Source organism: Arctopsyche grandis, chromosome 2 (genome assembly GCF_051622035.1).
Source record: "Arctopsyche grandis isolate Sample6627 chromosome 2, ASM5162203v2, whole genome shotgun sequence".
Lineage (NCBI taxonomy): Eukaryota > Metazoa > Arthropoda > Insecta > Trichoptera > Hydropsychidae > Arctopsyche > Arctopsyche grandis.
In genome coordinates, this window is record NC_135356.1 from 26,370,680 (window position 1) to 26,389,372 (window position 18,693).

The 18,693-nt window shown below is 33.8% G+C and overlaps 2 protein-coding genes across 3 annotated transcripts; both read right to left on the bottom strand.

Annotated features, from left to right (window-relative positions):
• Positions 1–1,890: 1,890 nt before the first annotated feature.
• alc (5'-AMP-activated protein kinase subunit beta-1) lies at positions 1,891–6,490 on the bottom strand. The gene is made up of 5 exons (XM_077445710.1): positions 6,084–6,490; positions 3,068–3,214; positions 2,376–2,507; positions 2,200–2,298; positions 1,891–2,134 (listed from the first exon to the last, which is right to left on the bottom strand). The coding sequence occupies exons 1-5, from the start codon at positions 6,414–6,416 to the stop codon at positions 1,988–1,990; spliced, it is 858 nt and encodes a 285-aa protein (XP_077301836.1). The 5' UTR covers positions 6,417–6,490; the 3' UTR covers positions 1,891–1,987.
• A 2,935-nt stretch (positions 6,491–9,425) lies between these two features.
• Positions 9,426–17,331, bottom strand: LOC143922443 (E3 ubiquitin-protein transferase RMND5B-like). 2 transcript variants are annotated; one of them, XM_077445668.1, is made up of 9 exons: positions 17,067–17,331; positions 14,876–14,968; positions 14,612–14,805; positions 14,068–14,228; positions 13,899–13,996; positions 13,675–13,822; positions 11,083–11,200; positions 10,862–11,010; positions 9,426–10,780 (listed from the first exon to the last, which is right to left on the bottom strand). In XM_077445668.1, the coding sequence occupies exons 1-9, from the start codon at positions 17,200–17,202 to the stop codon at positions 10,717–10,719; spliced, it is 1,161 nt and encodes a 386-aa protein (XP_077301794.1). In that variant the 5' UTR covers positions 17,203–17,331; the 3' UTR covers positions 9,426–10,716. The 2 variants fall into 2 exon arrangements, with proteins under 2 accessions (XP_077301794.1, XP_077301795.1); XM_077445669.1 differs by having other exon boundaries at positions 9,432–10,780; positions 10,865–11,010.
• Between the last annotated feature and the right edge of the window lie 1,362 nt (positions 17,332–18,693).

The following is an 18,693-nucleotide window of genomic DNA, read 5'->3' on the forward strand; positions in this document are numbered from 1 at the left end:
TTTATCAAATATTTAATTTTGCGAAAAAGATGAATTCATTTAATCGAATGCTCTTATAAAATTCTACACAAGATTGGCTAAAATTATATTAGGTAAATCGAAAAGAAATGTCATTTTTTTGTTGCGTCACTTTGAAATCAGTTTGTCAACGGTTGCCGTCGAGTTAACGCGTCGTGGTTAGTATCATTTTGAAGCTCTATTAGTAATCTTTCATTTTTGACATTTGTTTTATTTTTTTGGCCTTAGTAGAAAAATGCAGAGACCTGAGATTGAAGAAACACATTTGCGATATTTTATGCTATTTTTATTTGACAAAGGATTAAAGTCAAAAGAAGCTACCCAGACCATCTGTGATATTTATGGAGACATCTTGGATACTCGAAAGTGCTATAGATGGTTTAAAAAGTTCAAAAGTGGCGATAGATCATTAAAGGACAAACCAAAAACAGGAAGACCCCTTAAAATCGATGATGACACCCTGAATTCATTAGTGGAATCCGATCCGCGCAAAACAATACATGAATTGTCACAAGACCTTGGTTGTCCACGTACAACAGTTCAAAACCATTTAAAAAGGCTTGGAAAAAAAAATAGACAGGGTGTATGGAAGTAAAAAATCACTTGGATTTCTCTTTTAATAATAAGCCGCCAGAATTTTATGATCGAGGTATTAAAAAACTGCCTATATTGTGGAGGAAGATCATAGATAATGATGGAAAATATTTAATAGAATAATTATGTATAGTTTTTTTTTTAAATAAATGTTTTGTTGTATCATAAAAAAATGACATTTCTTTTCGATTTACCTAATATAATTTATATATATTTATATAGTTAGTGATTTGCAAATATTTTAAAGTTTTAACATTCAATTTTGCTTTACGGCTGGAAAAAGTTTTTCGACGGGTACATTTGTTCTCGGTAAAAAGAGAGAATATTCAATTGATTTTCCAATCATTTTGTAAGATTTCATTCAATCCATTATGTTTTAAGTGGCACTCCGACACCCAGACAACTCGGCGGACGAAAATTCAGCGCACGGACTATTCAGTGCAAAATCAATTTTTTGAATAAGTTTTAAATGCGTTTTCGAAATAATTCTCTATTGAAATTGTCGCCCATATCTACATAATAATTTCATAAAATAAAAATTAAATTATTTGACACTATTTGTGCCTTTATGATTTTCTCGTTTTACGCAAGCAGGGTTTCTTAACTAAGGCCGCAAAAATTTATTCTTAAGCAGGGTCTCTAAACCGGGCAGCAAAATTATTTTTTTCAAATAGTTTTTTACCTTTTGCTTTTTAGCTATCCAAAATCTTACGTATGCAGGGCTTCTAAACTAAGGTTCCCAAATCGTCATTGTGGGCCTTGCTTTTGATAAAAAATGCCCGCGCACATTAATACGGGAGGAAAAGCCTGTTCCTCTTGTTCCTGTTGTTTCCTGTTTACCATGCACCCTTTTTTTTTTGATCTTTCGACTTAAGATCTTTCCATTTTCGATCTTTGCTTTCCGATATTTGGTTTTTCGTGCATTTCTAATTCGATCCCGTGAGGTAGACCCATTTTTTATATATTGTAACCTCTTCGTGACTTTTGGCCCACCTTTACAACTAAACAAATTTATAAAATATAATTTTTATATAATTATTTTATGAATATAATCGTAATAATATGTAAATGACTTTGGAAGCTTAAGACATCCCAAAATTTATCTTTTTTTTCCTTATTTTTTTATAGAAAATGATCTACAAATCAGTACAAATGTAAGTGCAAATCTGTATATTTACAAATAGACGATAAAATTCTGCGAAACAAAAAAATTGGAAGGGGAGGGAGATTGCCCTGAGTATAAATACATGCAAGGCAATAGTAAAAAATATTGCGATTTGTTGAAACATAAATATATAATATTTTAATTATTAGAATTATAAGCATTTGAGACACTTTATTTAACAAATAATTTTTATCATCACAATTTGTATAATTATATTGGTTTGTAGAGCAATGTGGTAACGTATTTTTTCCTGTACCTGTGAGTAGCTGATAAAACCATCACTCCATCTTTTATAGATAAGGCATATAGGTGATTCAGCATGACATGATTAGGCTCTGGAAGAAGCGTTGGTTCACACTGAAATAATACGACAAATCAGTACAGTCCTACCAAAAAACCGACAAAAAAAAAATGATACTAACAGAAAGTGGTGTGTCTTTATTCAAAATAACTTGCAACAAGTGAGGAGGCAGAATGGGAGGCCCCGTAACTTTATCCCAAGGTTTGGTTTGTGGCACTTCCTAGAAATATAAAATTGAATAAAATAATTACGATTAACATGCATAAACTGTATAGTAGTTGAAAAATTGTAGCTTACTTGGGAATATTCTTTGGAATCAATGCCATGAACACTTTCATTATCTTTTGCTAATGCTTGAAATACTTCAAAATCGGAATTTTTCACTGAAACTAGATTATTTTTGGATCCCATTCCGTTGTCGATAAGTTTCTGAAAATATTTGTGGTGTAACTTATTATTTCAATAATTTTGTACATCGATTTAGTGCTCGGAAGAGGTTTTAAAGGCGTGAAGAATTTTATATAAGTAGTGCAATAGAAAAAAAAAACATGACATGTAGCAATAATACATAAATGAAATTTTCAAAATCAAAAGATTCATAGAAAGAGTAAATTCATCATAAATTTGGTTACACTCTAATATCTCAGATATTTACAATATGTTTGACACCATTCGGCATTGTTTGATTCTTTGCTAGTTTAGATTAGTGGGTCTTTTGGATTGTGCGTTTTACTCATATCCCTTGCTTTTTAGGCATGTTAAGGTTCAATTCCTTTGAAATTTGAAGAATAAAAGAAGCCCTGTACACACAGTGACACGTCAACCCGACAAAAGTTTGAAATAGTATTTAATACAAATAAAATACTCGTGTTATTTTGTTATCTTTTACCACAATCATCCGATTTTTTTTTCAAATTCTCGAGCCTTTTTCAATATAAACGTACAATTGTTCATTTAGTATTGATTAATTTGAAAATAATCGTACATACCAAATCTGGGTCGTGTTTCCATTCACCGTCGACATAAAATTTATACTGATGCTCCCCTTCAGGTAAATCAATGATGGTGACGAAGTCCCCGTGCGACTTAACCATTGGAAGTGTTTTCCATTCGGTAAACGTTCCACTTATATAAACCTGGGATCGAAAAAGTAAAGTAGAAGTTAATTGTGTAGAACAAAAAGAGAAAAAAACAAAACAATATGTTGCATAGAATCAATAGACAATTGGTGCAATATAACGCCGCATTCGCAAATCGATATGTATAGTACAAAACACGCAATTACAAGCATATGTATTAACAAACAGAGAACGTTTTGGGCTGATATTGAGGCAGCGACAACGCGATGGAGAGGAATGTTTCCAGATTTCGCGGCGTGATGTCTTGCTTATGACTGCTTTGTATATGATAAAAACGTGACAGTTTCCGATTTACGTGGTTAGTGATGGCGACAATAGCAATGGTTGGCAACAGTGACGGTCCTTTTTGTTTTATTCATTACAGACATTCTCGTTTATTCAACACTTCAATGTGTATGATTCATTATGTAACTTTGAGGGCGTATGGCAACAAAAAATTCAAGTGAACATTATTCTTTTGTTATGCAATTTTGAGGACGTATATACATATCAATTGGTTGAGCTGGGTTGAGCTCAAAATCTTGGGTACTTGAGAGGCGGAGAGAATCTCGACTCAGGTTGTGTACCGTCAATTCACCTCTTTCAAAAGCCATTCAGTTACTGAACATGCTGTCTGGGCGTCTTGATGTTCTCCCTCCCTCATACAGCCTTGTTGATTAACGGCCCTTAGTAGTGTTAATTTTTTATTTCACGTGTTAGATCTTTTTCGTATAATTTTAATTTAAAAATAAATATCTAAAAAAACGACAGCAGATACAAATTACAAATTCCGCTAGTATCCTGTCGTTGACAATAGATTTTACCATATTCGTTACGAGGCGGAACGTTTTCATTTTGAGTCTAGCATTGAACTTGTATTGAAATACCGATACCGTTATACAAGGTGTCTCAAAAGAAAGTTTATATTTAGTGGATCGATTAAAAAAAAAGTAAGCCGTGTTTCGAAAAAATGTTTATTAATTATTAAAGTACAAAATTTGGGAATTTATTTCTTAAAAATAATACCGTCCAAATGTAGACCCTCGCGTTCGCGGCACTCATTTAATCGAACAGTAAAATTACTTATGACGGCTCGGCAGGTGGACTCAGTGATGGCTGCCATTTCGTGACGGATATTTTCTTTCAAATGCGCCAGGGAAGTCGGTTTATTGACGTATACTTTAGATTTAAGATAACCCCATAGGAAAATATAGTCCATAGGGGTTAAATCAGGAATGCGTGGAGGCCAATTTATGTCACCTCTCCTGGAGATCAATTTGCCTGAGAAAATTTCACAAACTCGTGGCAGAGACGTATTGGACGTGTGTGACGTTGCTCCGTCCTGCTGGAACCATGTTCTTTGGTTATAGCCAGGAAAGTTTTGCAGTTCAGGCACCAAGAAGTCGTCTAACATCTCCACATAACGCTCTGAATTCAATTATTTACTTTATTTTGAGACACCCTGTATTATACCATTGACCCGTGTGCACATAATCGTGCACTAGGTCGCAACTCGGATCAAAGTAATTAAGAATTTAAAATTTGATGAAATATTTTGAAAAGAAATCTTTTGTTTTTGTTGGCCACTCATGTGAACGAAGATCGCCACGATATACGATTTCAAAGGGAGAAAAAGAGACAGAGCATGGTTAGTGAGTTCTTCGTAAACACTCACGGAGCTCCGTCTCTTTCCACGGTATACGATTTCAAGGGGAGAAAGAGAGACGTAGCATGGTGTTAGCAACGAGTACTTCATACACACGCACATACTCATTAGACAATTATTACATAAGATGAGTTTTTTGTTAACATATTTCCACAAAATGTCTATAATGAAAAAATATATGTGAGAAACTCTGTAATTTAAATCTGTAATGTAAAAAAAATCGACTGTGTTTTACTCTACACACAACAGAAATAAGACTTTCCTATGTAAAATCTATTAAATACAAAATAAGTAATCGGGTTAGATTTATGACGTAATTTTCAAGAAGGTTGAAGGTGCAATTTTTTGGGACGCATTCAGGCACGTCAAAGCATCGATATACATATAATGAATAGGGTAAACGGATTATTCCGCAAAAAGAGATCTCGTGCAAGTCACTAAAATCTCGATCACGGAACATCTGGTACTCGAATTCTCATTAGTAAAATACTTCTGGATGGAGTTTTTGGGTGCCAGATGTTCCGTGATCGAGATTTTAGTGACATGGGCGAGATCGCTTTTTGCGGAATATACACCGAACCAATGTATATATGCGCCTTCACTTGCCAAAAATGTTACCATGGAGATGGTTCAAAAATCGCAAAAAAATGTATTGGTTCCAAATAGTTGCCATATATAAAGAAGTTTCTTCTAAATAGGAAGTAGCTTCATTTGTTGTGATGTGGCTACCTATCGTTAGCGAAATAAATTAGTTGGTTACAAGATTTGGAAACATTGTCGCCTAAATATGGGTTAAAGCTGAGATGCGGGACCGCTCGGACTGCTCGCTGCCGTCAGTGGCTGTTGTGTGTGTGTAAAAAGGTATTGCCAGTGCATTAGAAAACGGCTTGGTCAACAGTGTGCAATTATAATACGTATCTGTACAATATTTAGAATTTAAAATAATCATACACATTATTAAAATTTAAAAGACATTTACCGATAGAATTATTACGTGGTGGCGCTTTAATATTGCGCACTGTCGACCAAGCCGTTTTCGCCTGCACTGGCAATACTTTTTTAAACTCGACTCACACACAACAGCCACTGACAGCAGCGAGCGGTCTGAGCGGTCCCGCATCTTGGCTTTAACCTAAATATGTATGTGTAAAGCAGTCATCGATAAAGTTGACATCGCGTCACGATATCTGGAAAAAGCCCCTTAGAAGAGTGAGGGGCGACCTGCTTGCCGCCTCCCTCCCATTTGAAGACTGTGGGCAGCATCCGGCGTGCCTCTCCGCCGGAACCCTCTGACACAGTATTAGAACGGGGACGTCCTGCGGTGCGTTCCCGACGTCCGGAGACTGGGGAACTGTCAGCGCTTCCAGCAGTCACGGCTTTGGTGCTCGCTGCAGCTTCGGGGGGCGCGCCCCCAGTGGCGGCCGCCACATTGACGATGGAAGGTGTGGATGGAAAGACGAAGGCTTCTCCATGGGGCTGCGGGGAGGGGGATCGGGGCTCAGTTGGAGAGTCGGGGCGACGCCCCTCGCGGGCCCCGCTGTTCGCATTCCCCATCGTCAGAGGAAGTAGAGAACTGTCAGTTCGACACTTCGACACTACTGACAACCTGACGCACAAGTCACGTTCATCGAACTAAAACACCAACATATGCGTCCATCAGCATTTTGAACGCACATAGTATATGGAATCCTCATATTAAAAAATATGTTATATGTATCGAATGGGTACAAAGGAGTATTACAAAGATTGCTTCTGAACTTAAATCACTTTTTTATAACGTAAGGTTGAAAAGAATGAATCTCACTACATTGGAGATGAAAAGAATAAGAGGCGACTTATTCGAAGTCTTTAAAATATTAAATAATCATTATAATTGTCATATGTCCAAAATTATTACGTTCAATGAAAACACTCATCTCAGAGGTCACTCCCTTAGACTCCAAAAAGAAAAATCGAATAAATTGATCAGAGATTCCTTATTTTCAAACAGAGTGGTTCCAGTTTAAAATAGTATTCCCTATATATTATGCAGTAATTTCTGAAAATTTTAATATTTTTAAAACAAGCTAGGGCGCCAAATAAATTAAGGCGCCACTCTATGCGCCAAAGGCGTTTTAAAATTTAAAATTAGAGCGCCAAAGGCTCTACAAAATTTTAGATTAGAGCGCCAAAGGCACCCTTACTTTCTAAACTCAAACATTTGTACTCGGCAAATTCTATTCATTGAGTGAATGCGCATTCCCTTATGTATTATATTTAACGTTTCCCTGTGGCAACCACAATTTAAATATTTTGTCACATGGCAAACTTTTTTCGATATTCTCCGAAGATTGTTTACACTATGTATTTTCAGCTTCAATATATCGCTGGAAGATTCTAGCCGATTAAGTATAATTATATTCCTAAAAAAAATATCTTAGATTCGAACAGTTAAACGAATATTCAAAGATGTGGGGTTTTTTGTATTTATTTACTGGAAAGAGCCGGTTTTCAAATTAAGGGCGGTTTCAGACTAGCGTTTTATACGCGCGTATAATCTCGTTTTTTGAAGTGCATGTAGGCGCGTATCGGCGCGTCGTTTTCCATACGCGCAACTCGTACGAGCGTAGACGCGCTTATAAGCTCGTATTATCTATGTTGATACTAAATCACCACTACCGGTTGGAGCGAACACGCTGGAATAAGCCCGTGTACGCGAGTCCGGTTTTTTGAAGCGCGAAATGTAGCGCGCGTGTAAGCGCGTATGCCGAAACGACGATATACACGCAGAAAAATACGCTAGTCTGAAACCGCCCTAAGATCACCGCAAATTCAAAATCTGATATTATTAGCAATGAACTTATCAATTTAAAAGCCTTTCTTTAAAATAAAGTTCAAGGTAAAATTAATTCTCATTGTATTAAATTTTATAAAACAGCATAATTTAAAAGAATTAAATATATCAAAACATTTGGGTTGCTATGCTTTTGCTGACACTGCCTGATACTGTAGCAAGATCTTAAGCAAAGAAAAAGGAGGATGGTAATCTTTTTTTTTAGAAAAAAATGCCCAAGGACGCCATTGGGTGAAAGGCCGGCACTGGCTAGATGTATTTCTTAAACTTAAAAGATTTCTGTAATTCTTTTTTCCCAATATATTTTCTATATTTTTGCTTTCTTTTATTTAATATGTTACTGTTCCATGTATTTTTTTTATGTTTTATATTTATTCTTTGTATCTTTTGGTATCTTCTCTTATGTCATATCTTTTTAGTGCGGCGGCTCTACGACATGGTCGAGTTTCGGTCACAACCCTGCGAGTTGGAACCAACTCGGCCATATTGGTCTATTGCTACTTTACTTCCTTCCCACCCATCACAATTCCGTCGTTTCAATCCATAAGCCCCCATAATAGTATTTACTTTTTTTATCTTTTCTCTTATGAATGTTACGAGTACTATTGTTTTATATCATTATTTATGCTAAGCCAATCCCTGTGGGCCTATCGGCTTTGCCGCCTTCTCGATATATTCTAATAAATAAATAATTTTATATCATTATAAATATTATAAGCATAAAATACCAAGATAGAAATAATTTTAAAAATCAAAATTAAATAAATAATTAAAAAAAAATTACTATCTTCGTTTTACGAATTCTAACTAAAACCTAGTCAAATTTAAGTTTTTAAATAAAAAATACAAATATAAATTTTCAGCTCGATATGTTTAGTATGTAGTGTGAAAAAATCGTGTTTTCACAACATTTTTTACTTTTCTCAGTGGAAAATATCACACTTCCAGTTTACCAAAATTGTTAATTTTTTTTAGTTACATGAAATTGATACGAAGATTATACTGACGTTTTTTCGTGAAGAGTACATACATTTAAAGGGTCGAAAAAAGAGTGGAAGGAAAATCGAACAAGAGTAAACTGTCACTTCCGGTGGGCGGGTCTTCATTAAATTTTCTATATTACTTGGTATTAAACTAAAACTTTTAAATATGAAAAATATAAAAAAACCTCGATTTTCTAAAGTAAAAGTACTACTCCCGGTTTAGATAAAAATATAAATGTATGAAATTCATCATTTTTATTACATGTAAAAAAGTAATAAGTTTCAGTATAATCCTTTGAAAGTTTTGAGATAATTGAATACAAAAATTAAAAAAAACGGACATGGGAGCAGGGTTGCCTACTACGTTAGTCCTATCAAACTCATTCAGTTTAATTTAATATAACTAATGTTAAGTTTCAAAATTCCCAGTTCACATTTTTGCATGATCACACGATTTCATCTATCATTACTACGTATGTACATAGATGAAGAAATAAATGCGAAATCGGGCTCTGCAGCCCTAGAATAATCAAGAGTACATACACTGCATTTCTGAAACTATAAACCATTCATGAATAATACCATTTGAAAGGGTAAACTTCACCCTTCACCTTATTGGTTTTGTTTTTGATAGAAAATTATATATACAACAAAATAACAATTTTGCTATATCCTAATATTCTTCAATTTTGTAAATTAAATTATATAGGAAAAAATGGGATATATGATAATAAGAAAATACCAATTCACTTTCTGATTTAATTTAATTGAATACATAACATCAGTGAAGGTTTACACGAAAAAAAAAAATAAAGGACCACATTAACCCAAGTCTAACTCCATAAAATAATTATGTAATAACTGAGAGAGCTTATGACTTATTCTATTATGTTATCAGGCGACGCACTTTGTCACAACGCACAATTGAATAAATATGTATGAAGTCTTTGAACGGAAAACACAATTTATAAAACATTTCAAATTTTAGGCATAGTAATGTCGCAATCGATGGCGGTTAACATTGACAAAACACAAAATCTAGAACTGTTAAAACTAGTCAATGAAAGAGGTTGATGTAAATAGATAATTGGATACAAATAAATATAAAAACAAAATACATAATAATAAAATGTCAAACTACAGCTTGATTCTAAAATGTAAATTGGGATTCAAAAATTAAAAATGATAATTCATTAAAAAAAATCACAACTAGCAAAACGAATATTTAAATTCACAATAAAGATCTAGTGGACTAACGATTTGACTAAGTACATTTATTTAATTAATTTTGTAAAATAATAATGTAGAATAAGGCATTTTTTTCAATATACTGAGATATCTTATTTAAAATATTGAGATGTACTTTATTTATCAGTAAATATTAATATCGTAGTTTTATGTTAATTGTGATCAAAAGATCTGAATATAAATATAATACATATATTATTAACTTACTTCATATTTTAATTATTTGCTTTCATAATATATCTAACTTACAATTAATTTATACCATTAAAGCATTTAATTCAAAACAAAAAAATTGATAACATCATGGTATTATGGAGAATGAAAATCCATTAGTTTAAAGATATAAAAAATTTAAATTTATTATTACTCATTATTTTAGGCATATCTTTTTTTAACATACAAAAATTTAATTTAAAACATACTTCTCAAAATATTTTTTTTAATAAAAGAAAATGTAACTTTCTTTTTTTTATATCTACTATACTCAAATTGATTTCAAAATAATGTCAGCTAATGGATTCTCAACATGTTGAAAAAACTACAAATATGAATTTATAAAACTAAAATTGTGCATAAAACACGAAATAGGAAAAAAAGCCACATAAGCTACCCTTTATATAATATAATAATACGAAAAATTTATGTACAAATATCATGGAGCTTTTTATGGAATTAATATTCCCATTCAGAACAAAATAAAAAAAAATGAAATCGCATTTAGAGCCTTTTCACGTTCAGCCCGTTGTTCATGTGTGAGAAAATTCGCAGAGTACAGTACATATTGATGCAATTAAAAATGAATCAGTCTCGCTTCTGACTGTGATTGCTCCATGGGACAATATGGGCATTTCAACCTGCAACATGACAAAAAAAGCATGAGAAAATAGCAAAATTCAAAATCAAACATGCGGATGGGAACAATGAATAAAACGTACAACCTGATACCCTGACACAGTTTATTCAGAGCATCTTTAGATATTACGTGGCCACACAGCAATCGCATTGGTGGATTCTGGTCGGAGCCTTGTTGTCGGAGAATCGGACAAGCGAACACCGAGTGATGGCCACCTCCTTCAACTTCGACCTTAAATTTTAAAAGCATTTTGTAATATAAAATTGGATGTAATTAAATCAAATCATGTTCTCGGTTACTTACAGGTAATTCGTCTTTAGCTGCCCACACATGGTGAGCATGAGTGTTAGCCATCTTCATGCGTATATCTAATAAGGCTGGTAGTACACGACTACCCACACTCACGGCCGATTGCAATGGACTGTAATTAAAATATTGATATTATTTCAAATGTAAATATTTCTTGTTTAAAAAATTCGCATAATAGTAAATTTAGTGATCGTAGTCCTTACTTTAGACAAGAGTATCAGACAAATATGCAATAAATAAACATACAAGCGCTATGAATTATACATATGTATATGCTTTAAAAACAACCTTAACTGAATTGATTATGGTACGGACTGTTGGTTAATTCATGATCTAGGCAATGAATTCCTGGATATTTTATTAAATCAGCAACGGTGACAATAGATCCAATTGAGGTCTATTCTGGAACATTATAGTCGCTAGGAACACACAGTAACCATTGAGCCATATAATTTGAGTTTGCCTTTGTGTATGCAAGATATTTTTAGATCAAAAATTCATGAACTATCAGTAGGAATATTTCAAATCGATCACATAATATACTTATGTATTGTCGAGTTATAAGCTTCACTAGATGTATAAACAAATTTACATTTGGTAACCTTTGATTTTGAAAGTGGTGGTCGTAAGTGGATATTATAATTATATAACTTTTAGCAATTACGAACATTTTGAGTTTAAGATATTAATTATTTTCAAAAACCACAAGACATATTGGACAAAGTAAACTCATTGAAAAAAAGATCGAATCAATACAAAAACTTAAACACTTCGATGTTACAATAGATCCAGTAATTTAAATTACACATCAAAAATTCGCAAATAAGACACAAATATTTCGCAAAGCAGGAAAGAATTGGCACCAGAGTCATCTATAGCTCAGATTTTTAACATATTAGAAATACTAATTTGAACAGAGTAAGAAAATATTCTTTTAATCTGCAACTGTCGAGGTAATCATTGAATTTTAATTTAATTAATTATCTGGCAAACGTAAAACATAAATATTTGTAAGTTCCTTTAGATAGAAAAGGAATACAGAACTTTAAATGCAGAGTAAATTGTAAATAAATTACTAGAAATGAAATAAAAAGTATTTTTGAAAACAACCATTATTTATGTAGTTAGTTGCTGAATGCATACCAATTTCTACTGTAATTTCATTTTATAGGAAAAAATATAAATTGAGGTTGCAATAGTGTGCAAAAATTACAGAAAATTATTTCCATATTATGGACATATTCATGCTATGGGATTACACGACGTTTCATTCGCGGATATTTTGTTCACAGACATCTCGCTCACAGTTGCTCGTTTATCGACACTTCGTTCATGACAACTCGCTTATGACTGTTCGTTTACGATCGTTGGTTCACAGATATTTTTTGTGAATCGTACACATTACAATAATTTAATAATGAAGGCAAAATAAATGATTGGATAACGATCCTCCACTGTTCACTTAAGAGCTCCGCGAATGATTTATTTTATATTTGTGACACCTTATTAGAGTATGCGACAGACAACAAAGCGTTATTTAGAATGGACTTGGTGTAATCCGCTGAACCGACTGATCACGCCTTGTGCTTTGGAAGTGATCTGAAAACCCACAGCCCCATAAAATATGAGAGCATCGAAAACAATATTGCACCAGTCTAAAAGTATTGTATGTTGAGAAACAGGTGGGTGTGAAATTTGTTGGGTCAATACCTATTCCAAATTATCTTTACTGTACTGCTACCCGATCTGAATCTTTGATAAAACAAGTAATAACGCTTGCGAAGCACAGGTTAAGTTAAGTTTAAATCAGGGTTCAATCATACTAGTTAATGTGTGTTCAGTGATTTTTCCATACATGACTATTTCCAGACAAAAAAATAATTTTAAAATTGAATTAAAAAAAAATAGCGTTAACGTTTGGATTGTTCAAACTCTGAGTTATTAACGGAATAATCAGGATCCGCAAAAATCATGTATAGAATATTCAGGGTACAGAAAGTTCGTGTTCAGAAACATTTTGAACGGAAAAATCGGAGAACCGCTAATGTTATATTACACATTTATACAGTGCCATGACTAGTTTTTCGTGTTCCCTGTGCAAGATTTCAATTGTGACCTCCATAATAGCTTTAAATTACAACAATTAAACGATTAGAAACTTGAAATATTCATTAAGTAAATTAAAACAAACTATGTACGCAATTATAATTATTTTCTTTAACAATACACACATTCAAATATTGCAAAAAGGACGATAAAGCTGCGCTGCTAGAGAAATTTAAATATAGTTATTTTTAAAACAGGGTTCAGCAAATGGTCAATGTTGAATATAAAAACTGAATTTTCAACAAAATTTATAAATTTTTTTTTTTGTGAAATACTAAATTTATACTCGCCATTCTTAATATTCCATTATTAAAACTAAATTCAAAAGTGAACCACATTTCCATCTATTTCCACATTTGCAAATCCCTGTTTTGTAAAACAAAAATCATAAAAAAAGTGAAGTCACCGATTAATTGATAACTCCGACATTAATTCAATCGCAATATAAATCAAAAAAGGTTTTTTTTATCTCTATACAACCTTAAAGGAGGTAGCCGTAATAGTGCACAAGCATCACGCAAAAATAATTCGATTGCGTCTGGCCATAGAGCTTCATCACGCAGCGCTGAGTAACTAAGTGGTAAGACGCCTCCTTCGTAAGCGAGAAGACACATTGTCTTTTGTATTTCTAAAATAAAATAAAAACAACTTGTAAAATGATTACCTATAAAACTTATAATATTAATTGAAATATATATGTATACCTTTCTCATGTTTATCAACAAACTGAGGGAAATTTTGGCGGGCATACGTTACAGCGGCAATACGACCCTCTTGTCGACCAATTAACAAAAACGCTAATCTAAAATTTACAATTTGAGATTACACCATTGAACGCTGCGACTATATAAAACCATTGTTAAAATATAAAACCTGTGAAGTTTGAAAGGCAAATTTGAGTTGTGTAATGATTCAGAGTGTTGGTCGGCCCATGCCAGAGCTGGTCCAGGATCGTGAGTGGACAAAGCTTCAACAACACGGTGCAAGTCTGCAAACGGTTCTCCACAATTAGCTTCTTCTTCTAAACCAGCCTCCTTCAAATAATAAAAAAAATTAAAGATAAAATTTAATCATAATACTGATGAACATGAATCAAATTATATATGCAAAAGTATGAAAACCCCGGAGATGTGAACTTATAGATTAAAGTAATTGAGCGCATAAATAAAGTTTCTGGACTTCAATAAAATCAATATTTGAATACTCAAATCATACATATAATACTATACAACGAAGAGTATTGAATACAGAAAAGGATCGAAAAGACCAGGGATCTTTAAGGTACAAGTTGCCACAACGGTTGCAAACAAAAGAAAATAAGTTTAATCAGACTCGAGCTTTGTAAATGGTTTGAATTCAATTTGGTTTTGAATCTATCTTTAGATTATTAAATAACATGCAAAAAATAGAAATATACTTGAACGAGAGTCTCGGCCACGCTATCGAGTCCCTGTCTGTATAGATGCTGGACGATAGCTCTGTCTAATAAGTGACGCTGTTGAGGAGCTGAAAATGCAGCGTCTCTTGGCACAGCCCCAGACAGCTCAGCTACAAAACTACGGTCGATAGTTTTTCCCACTCGAGATACACAGGCGTGACTGTCTCTATGCTCTGAAAAACAAACAAGTTATTAAAATACAAATTTTAAAATATAACATATAAATGTATGTGTAAATCTAACCTGATGCCAGACACTGAAGGGTTTCCTTGCAGCGATTCATGGTGTCTTTGATAACTTCTAGTTGAGTGGGTGTCAACGACATATTTACGGGAACTAGAAATAAATTATTTTTAAATGAACACTACAGAATAATTTACGGTGTGAATTAATTACCATGTCAAGAACAATTTTGTGCGTGATATTGTATCAAAGTAATAATATTTGATATATATTTTTTTATATACTTCAAAGTCTAATGTTGTAATGTTTCAATATATTTTTAGTCATCAACGTAAATAGTTATCGCCTGAGGTTAGATTGTAAGCATGCATGTAGAAACTGGCTTGTTATTTGATAAACAGAGCTGATTTGGTAAAGTGACTCATTTTATTCATTTATTTAAATCATATGCTGGGCATATTATTAGAATTTCTGAAGGAGGCGATAGGTGAAGGAACAATGGAACAACTTGGAAAAACAGATTAGTTTCATATGTAAAAGACCGAGACTCGAGTGATGTTTTTTTGAACTTTTGATCTCGTCTTGGTTGAGAATAAATATTTAACGAAAGTCGAACTCGATTTTATAATGAGAATCCAACAAAGCAACAACAACAGTATAGGAAGATGCTAGAACCACATTGATTATGACTATTTCCTCACCCAAAATTTCACTATGAGTACAACTTGATGACAGGCGCGACGGGTGTTAAATCTTTCCCTACATTACGTTCAATCTTTTAATTTGTCATTTATCTATTTTGATCGTGATCCTCAATCATGAGGGATCCGACGCTAAAGAATTTTTTTTTATTTAAGCGTGTGGCTTTCGTATTATCAAAGTTGCATTTGATGAATTCCATTATAGTCGAATTCCACTCAAATTTTTATACTTATTTATATATTTTATTCAAACTAACATATTTAATAAAAAGTTTGCATATATTTTATTTAAAAAGTTTGTTCATTAGATACTTAATTTGCGTATATTTTACTAAATATTAAGCCTTAATATTTAGTAAAATATACGCAAGTCATTAGCATGTCCGAAGACAAAGAAAAAGGTGCCGGTTTAGCGTGCATTCTACCAAATAGGACATGACAATAACATTTTTCTGACATCTCGCTAGTGTATTCGGCGCCGGCCTTGTGTGCTGACGGTATATTTAGTTTTTAATTTTATTTAGACGTTATATTTAGTTTTAAGAATGCTTCTTCGAGACTTCTATTGACTGATTGCAACGGAGGAGTTAACCTGCAGTTTTTGCAAAAAGAAGATGGGTTAACACCAGCTATGTTGCAATTACATTTAAACAAATACTATTGGCGCATTAAAAGTAAGAATGTTCCCGACCTTTTTGACAATTTTCCACATGACATTGCTACGGTTTACCGTTAATCAATAATTGCTTTGAAATGACGATTACTGTTTTTAATAAAATATGAAACTGTTTATCTGACCATTCCTATAAATATACATAGGTAGACTGCACGCTAAACCAGTTACCTTTATGGTAGAATGCACGCTAAACCAATACTTTTAAGGTAGAATGCACACTAAACCAGCACCGAGAACCGAATAAAATCGGGATGGAATGCATTTGGAAGAATGAGAGCGATCTTTAAATTAGAAATATGTCACTTTCCCCGAATAAAAAATTCTCGACTGTGAGTTCATAGTAATGCGAACATCGAACGCTAAAATTTTTCATGAAGTACAATATACTATGAGAAGGGTTAATATATAAACAAAAAGTGTAAAAATCAATTGTATTTGTATGTATATTTAGGCTTTGTTAATTCTACTGTACACGTGTGTGTATTCAACGCACAATTCTGACAGTTGTGTCTATATCAAAATACTGAAAATACATGACATCCAAAGAAAGTAGATAATAATGGAGAGGGAAGGGGTAAAAGAAGGGAAGGGATGAAGGGTAAAGGAGGGGAATGGAAGGATGAAAGGAGAGGGGAAGGGGTGAGGGGTTGAAAATGAAAGGCTGGATGACTAATTGGCTTTTTGGCTTATGGGGGCAGTGACCCTCTCTCGCCTTGTTGCGATGCCAGACGAAAGAGGGGGCAGTGATATATGGAGCATATTATCAAACAAAGGAAAAGTGAGGTTATGTCCTAAGGGAAGGAGGGCTAGCAGCTGTCAAACGGGACGCGCGTCGCATAGTGAATGCATGTATGCACATATAATGGATGGATACCTTGGGCCAGCTCCTGGTTGAGGTTCTGTATGTGGATGATGACGTCGCTGAGTACTCGGTCGGCATGGTCGCCGAGACCCGTGAACTTGGCGAGAGCTGCATCGATGTCTTTCTCTACGGCGAGGCACGATTCCATGACGAAGTGTCAGGACAACCGACTACAACGAGCAAACGTCCCCGACTGCCGCACAGAGTCTCTGTTTATGCTACCTGTACCTGTGCGCGCGTGTGTTAGTGCGAACAATGCTCATGCCAGGGCTGCCAAACCACTTCAATATTCACAGTAAAGCTCTGTTCTCTGTTAAGTTTACAATTATATTGAGCAGGTTTCAAATGAATTAATTAAAGTGACTATAATTATAAATATTTTTATATTCAGTACATTTTCGGTAACATGACAAGAAAGAAAATATGCTCCATTTATTCATACGAATCGTGATATAAAATATGGTTCGGTGATTACTGGTCACAAATTACTCGTCACAAAGTCACTAAAATCTCTATAACGGAACATCTGGCAACCGAAAAGTCCATCATACTAACGATAACTATCATAGTAACGAGAACTTGAGTGCCAAATATTGTGTATTCGCGATTTTCATGACAAAAATTGTCTTTGTGACCACCCCAATGTGACGAATAGTCCAATTACCATAAAATATGTATAATCGTTCCAGCTTTCAATTTGCAGTAGTTTTTTTTTCAATTTTAAACCAAATCAGAGCAAATACTGAAGTTGTTGACTATATGATTGTCATTGAGGGTAAACGGACTACTAGTCATATGTGAACCAGTCACAGAACAACCGGTCGCTCTAGATCGGTCACTCGTGATCACTAGAGGTAGGATAGTCACAGTGCTATCCATTGTTCGGCAAACCTTTAATAATGCATTTACAACCATTGAACAATACACGGCCCCCTCAGGCCCCGGTGACTACACATAATACTTGTTTATGGCGCTGGACAAGTCTGTGCATGCAGGCGCGCGTGGTGATTAGCAGACTACGGATACAGACCGTGCTTTTTCCAGGAATCGGGGCGGTTTGGCTCTATTTACAAAGCTAGAGTACAAAAAAAAGGTTCGGCGAACCTTTAACAAAGCATTTACAACAATTGAACAATAATCACTAGTGAATAGTTTGTATGCATGTATAAACTTGCAATAATAACGTCCCTTGCACAGTACACTTTTGTCAATTGTTGTGTCCAGTGGTATCACCCTAATGGTTCCTACGGGTTTCCAGAAACCCGTCAGAAATCTAAAAATTCATATAATTTTTGTCAAAAATGATATGAAGTTGATTTCATAGCAGGTAAAGAGAAAATACCTTTTTTTCGAAATATATATATAAATTGAAAAAAAAATGGAAACCCGTTGTTACAAAATTAGGGTGACACCACTGATTGTGTCCCATTCTCCAAGTGACGATTTTTTTATCATTTGACATATACTTACATATGTAAATTGAATATTATATAATAAAAATAGAATACGATTTTTTGTAATAATAAAACATAAGTTAAGAACAACTGCTTTTGATTTTTATTACTTTAACTACTAGTTGATAAAATAGTATGTACATGTATAATTTGTACATATAATAAATACATGTATGTTCTCCAAG

Coding starts and splice junctions, on each gene's coding strand:
- alc (XM_077445710.1), bottom strand. CDS start 6,416: ATGGGGAATGCGAACAGCGGGGCCCGCGAGGGGCGTCGCCCCGACTCT. Junction 3,215..6,083: donor GGGAGGGAGGCGGCAAGCAG/GTCGCCCCTCAC, acceptor TTTCGATCCCAG/GTTTATATAAGTGGAACGTT. Junction 2,299..2,375: donor ATTCCAAAGAATATTCCCAA/GTAAGCTACAAT, acceptor TTATATTTCTAG/GAAGTGCCACAAACCAAACC.
- LOC143922443 (XM_077445668.1), bottom strand. CDS start 17,202: ATGGAATCGTGCCTCGCCGTAGAGAAAGACATCGATGCAGCTCTCGCC. Junction 14,969..17,066: donor CAACCAGGAGCTGGCCCAAG/GTATCCATCCAT, acceptor ATTTATTTCTAG/TTCCCGTAAATATGTCGTTG. Junction 11,201..13,674: donor TTACGGCTACCTCCTTTAAG/GTTGTATAGAGA, acceptor TTTTAATTACAG/TCCATTGCAATCGGCCGTGA.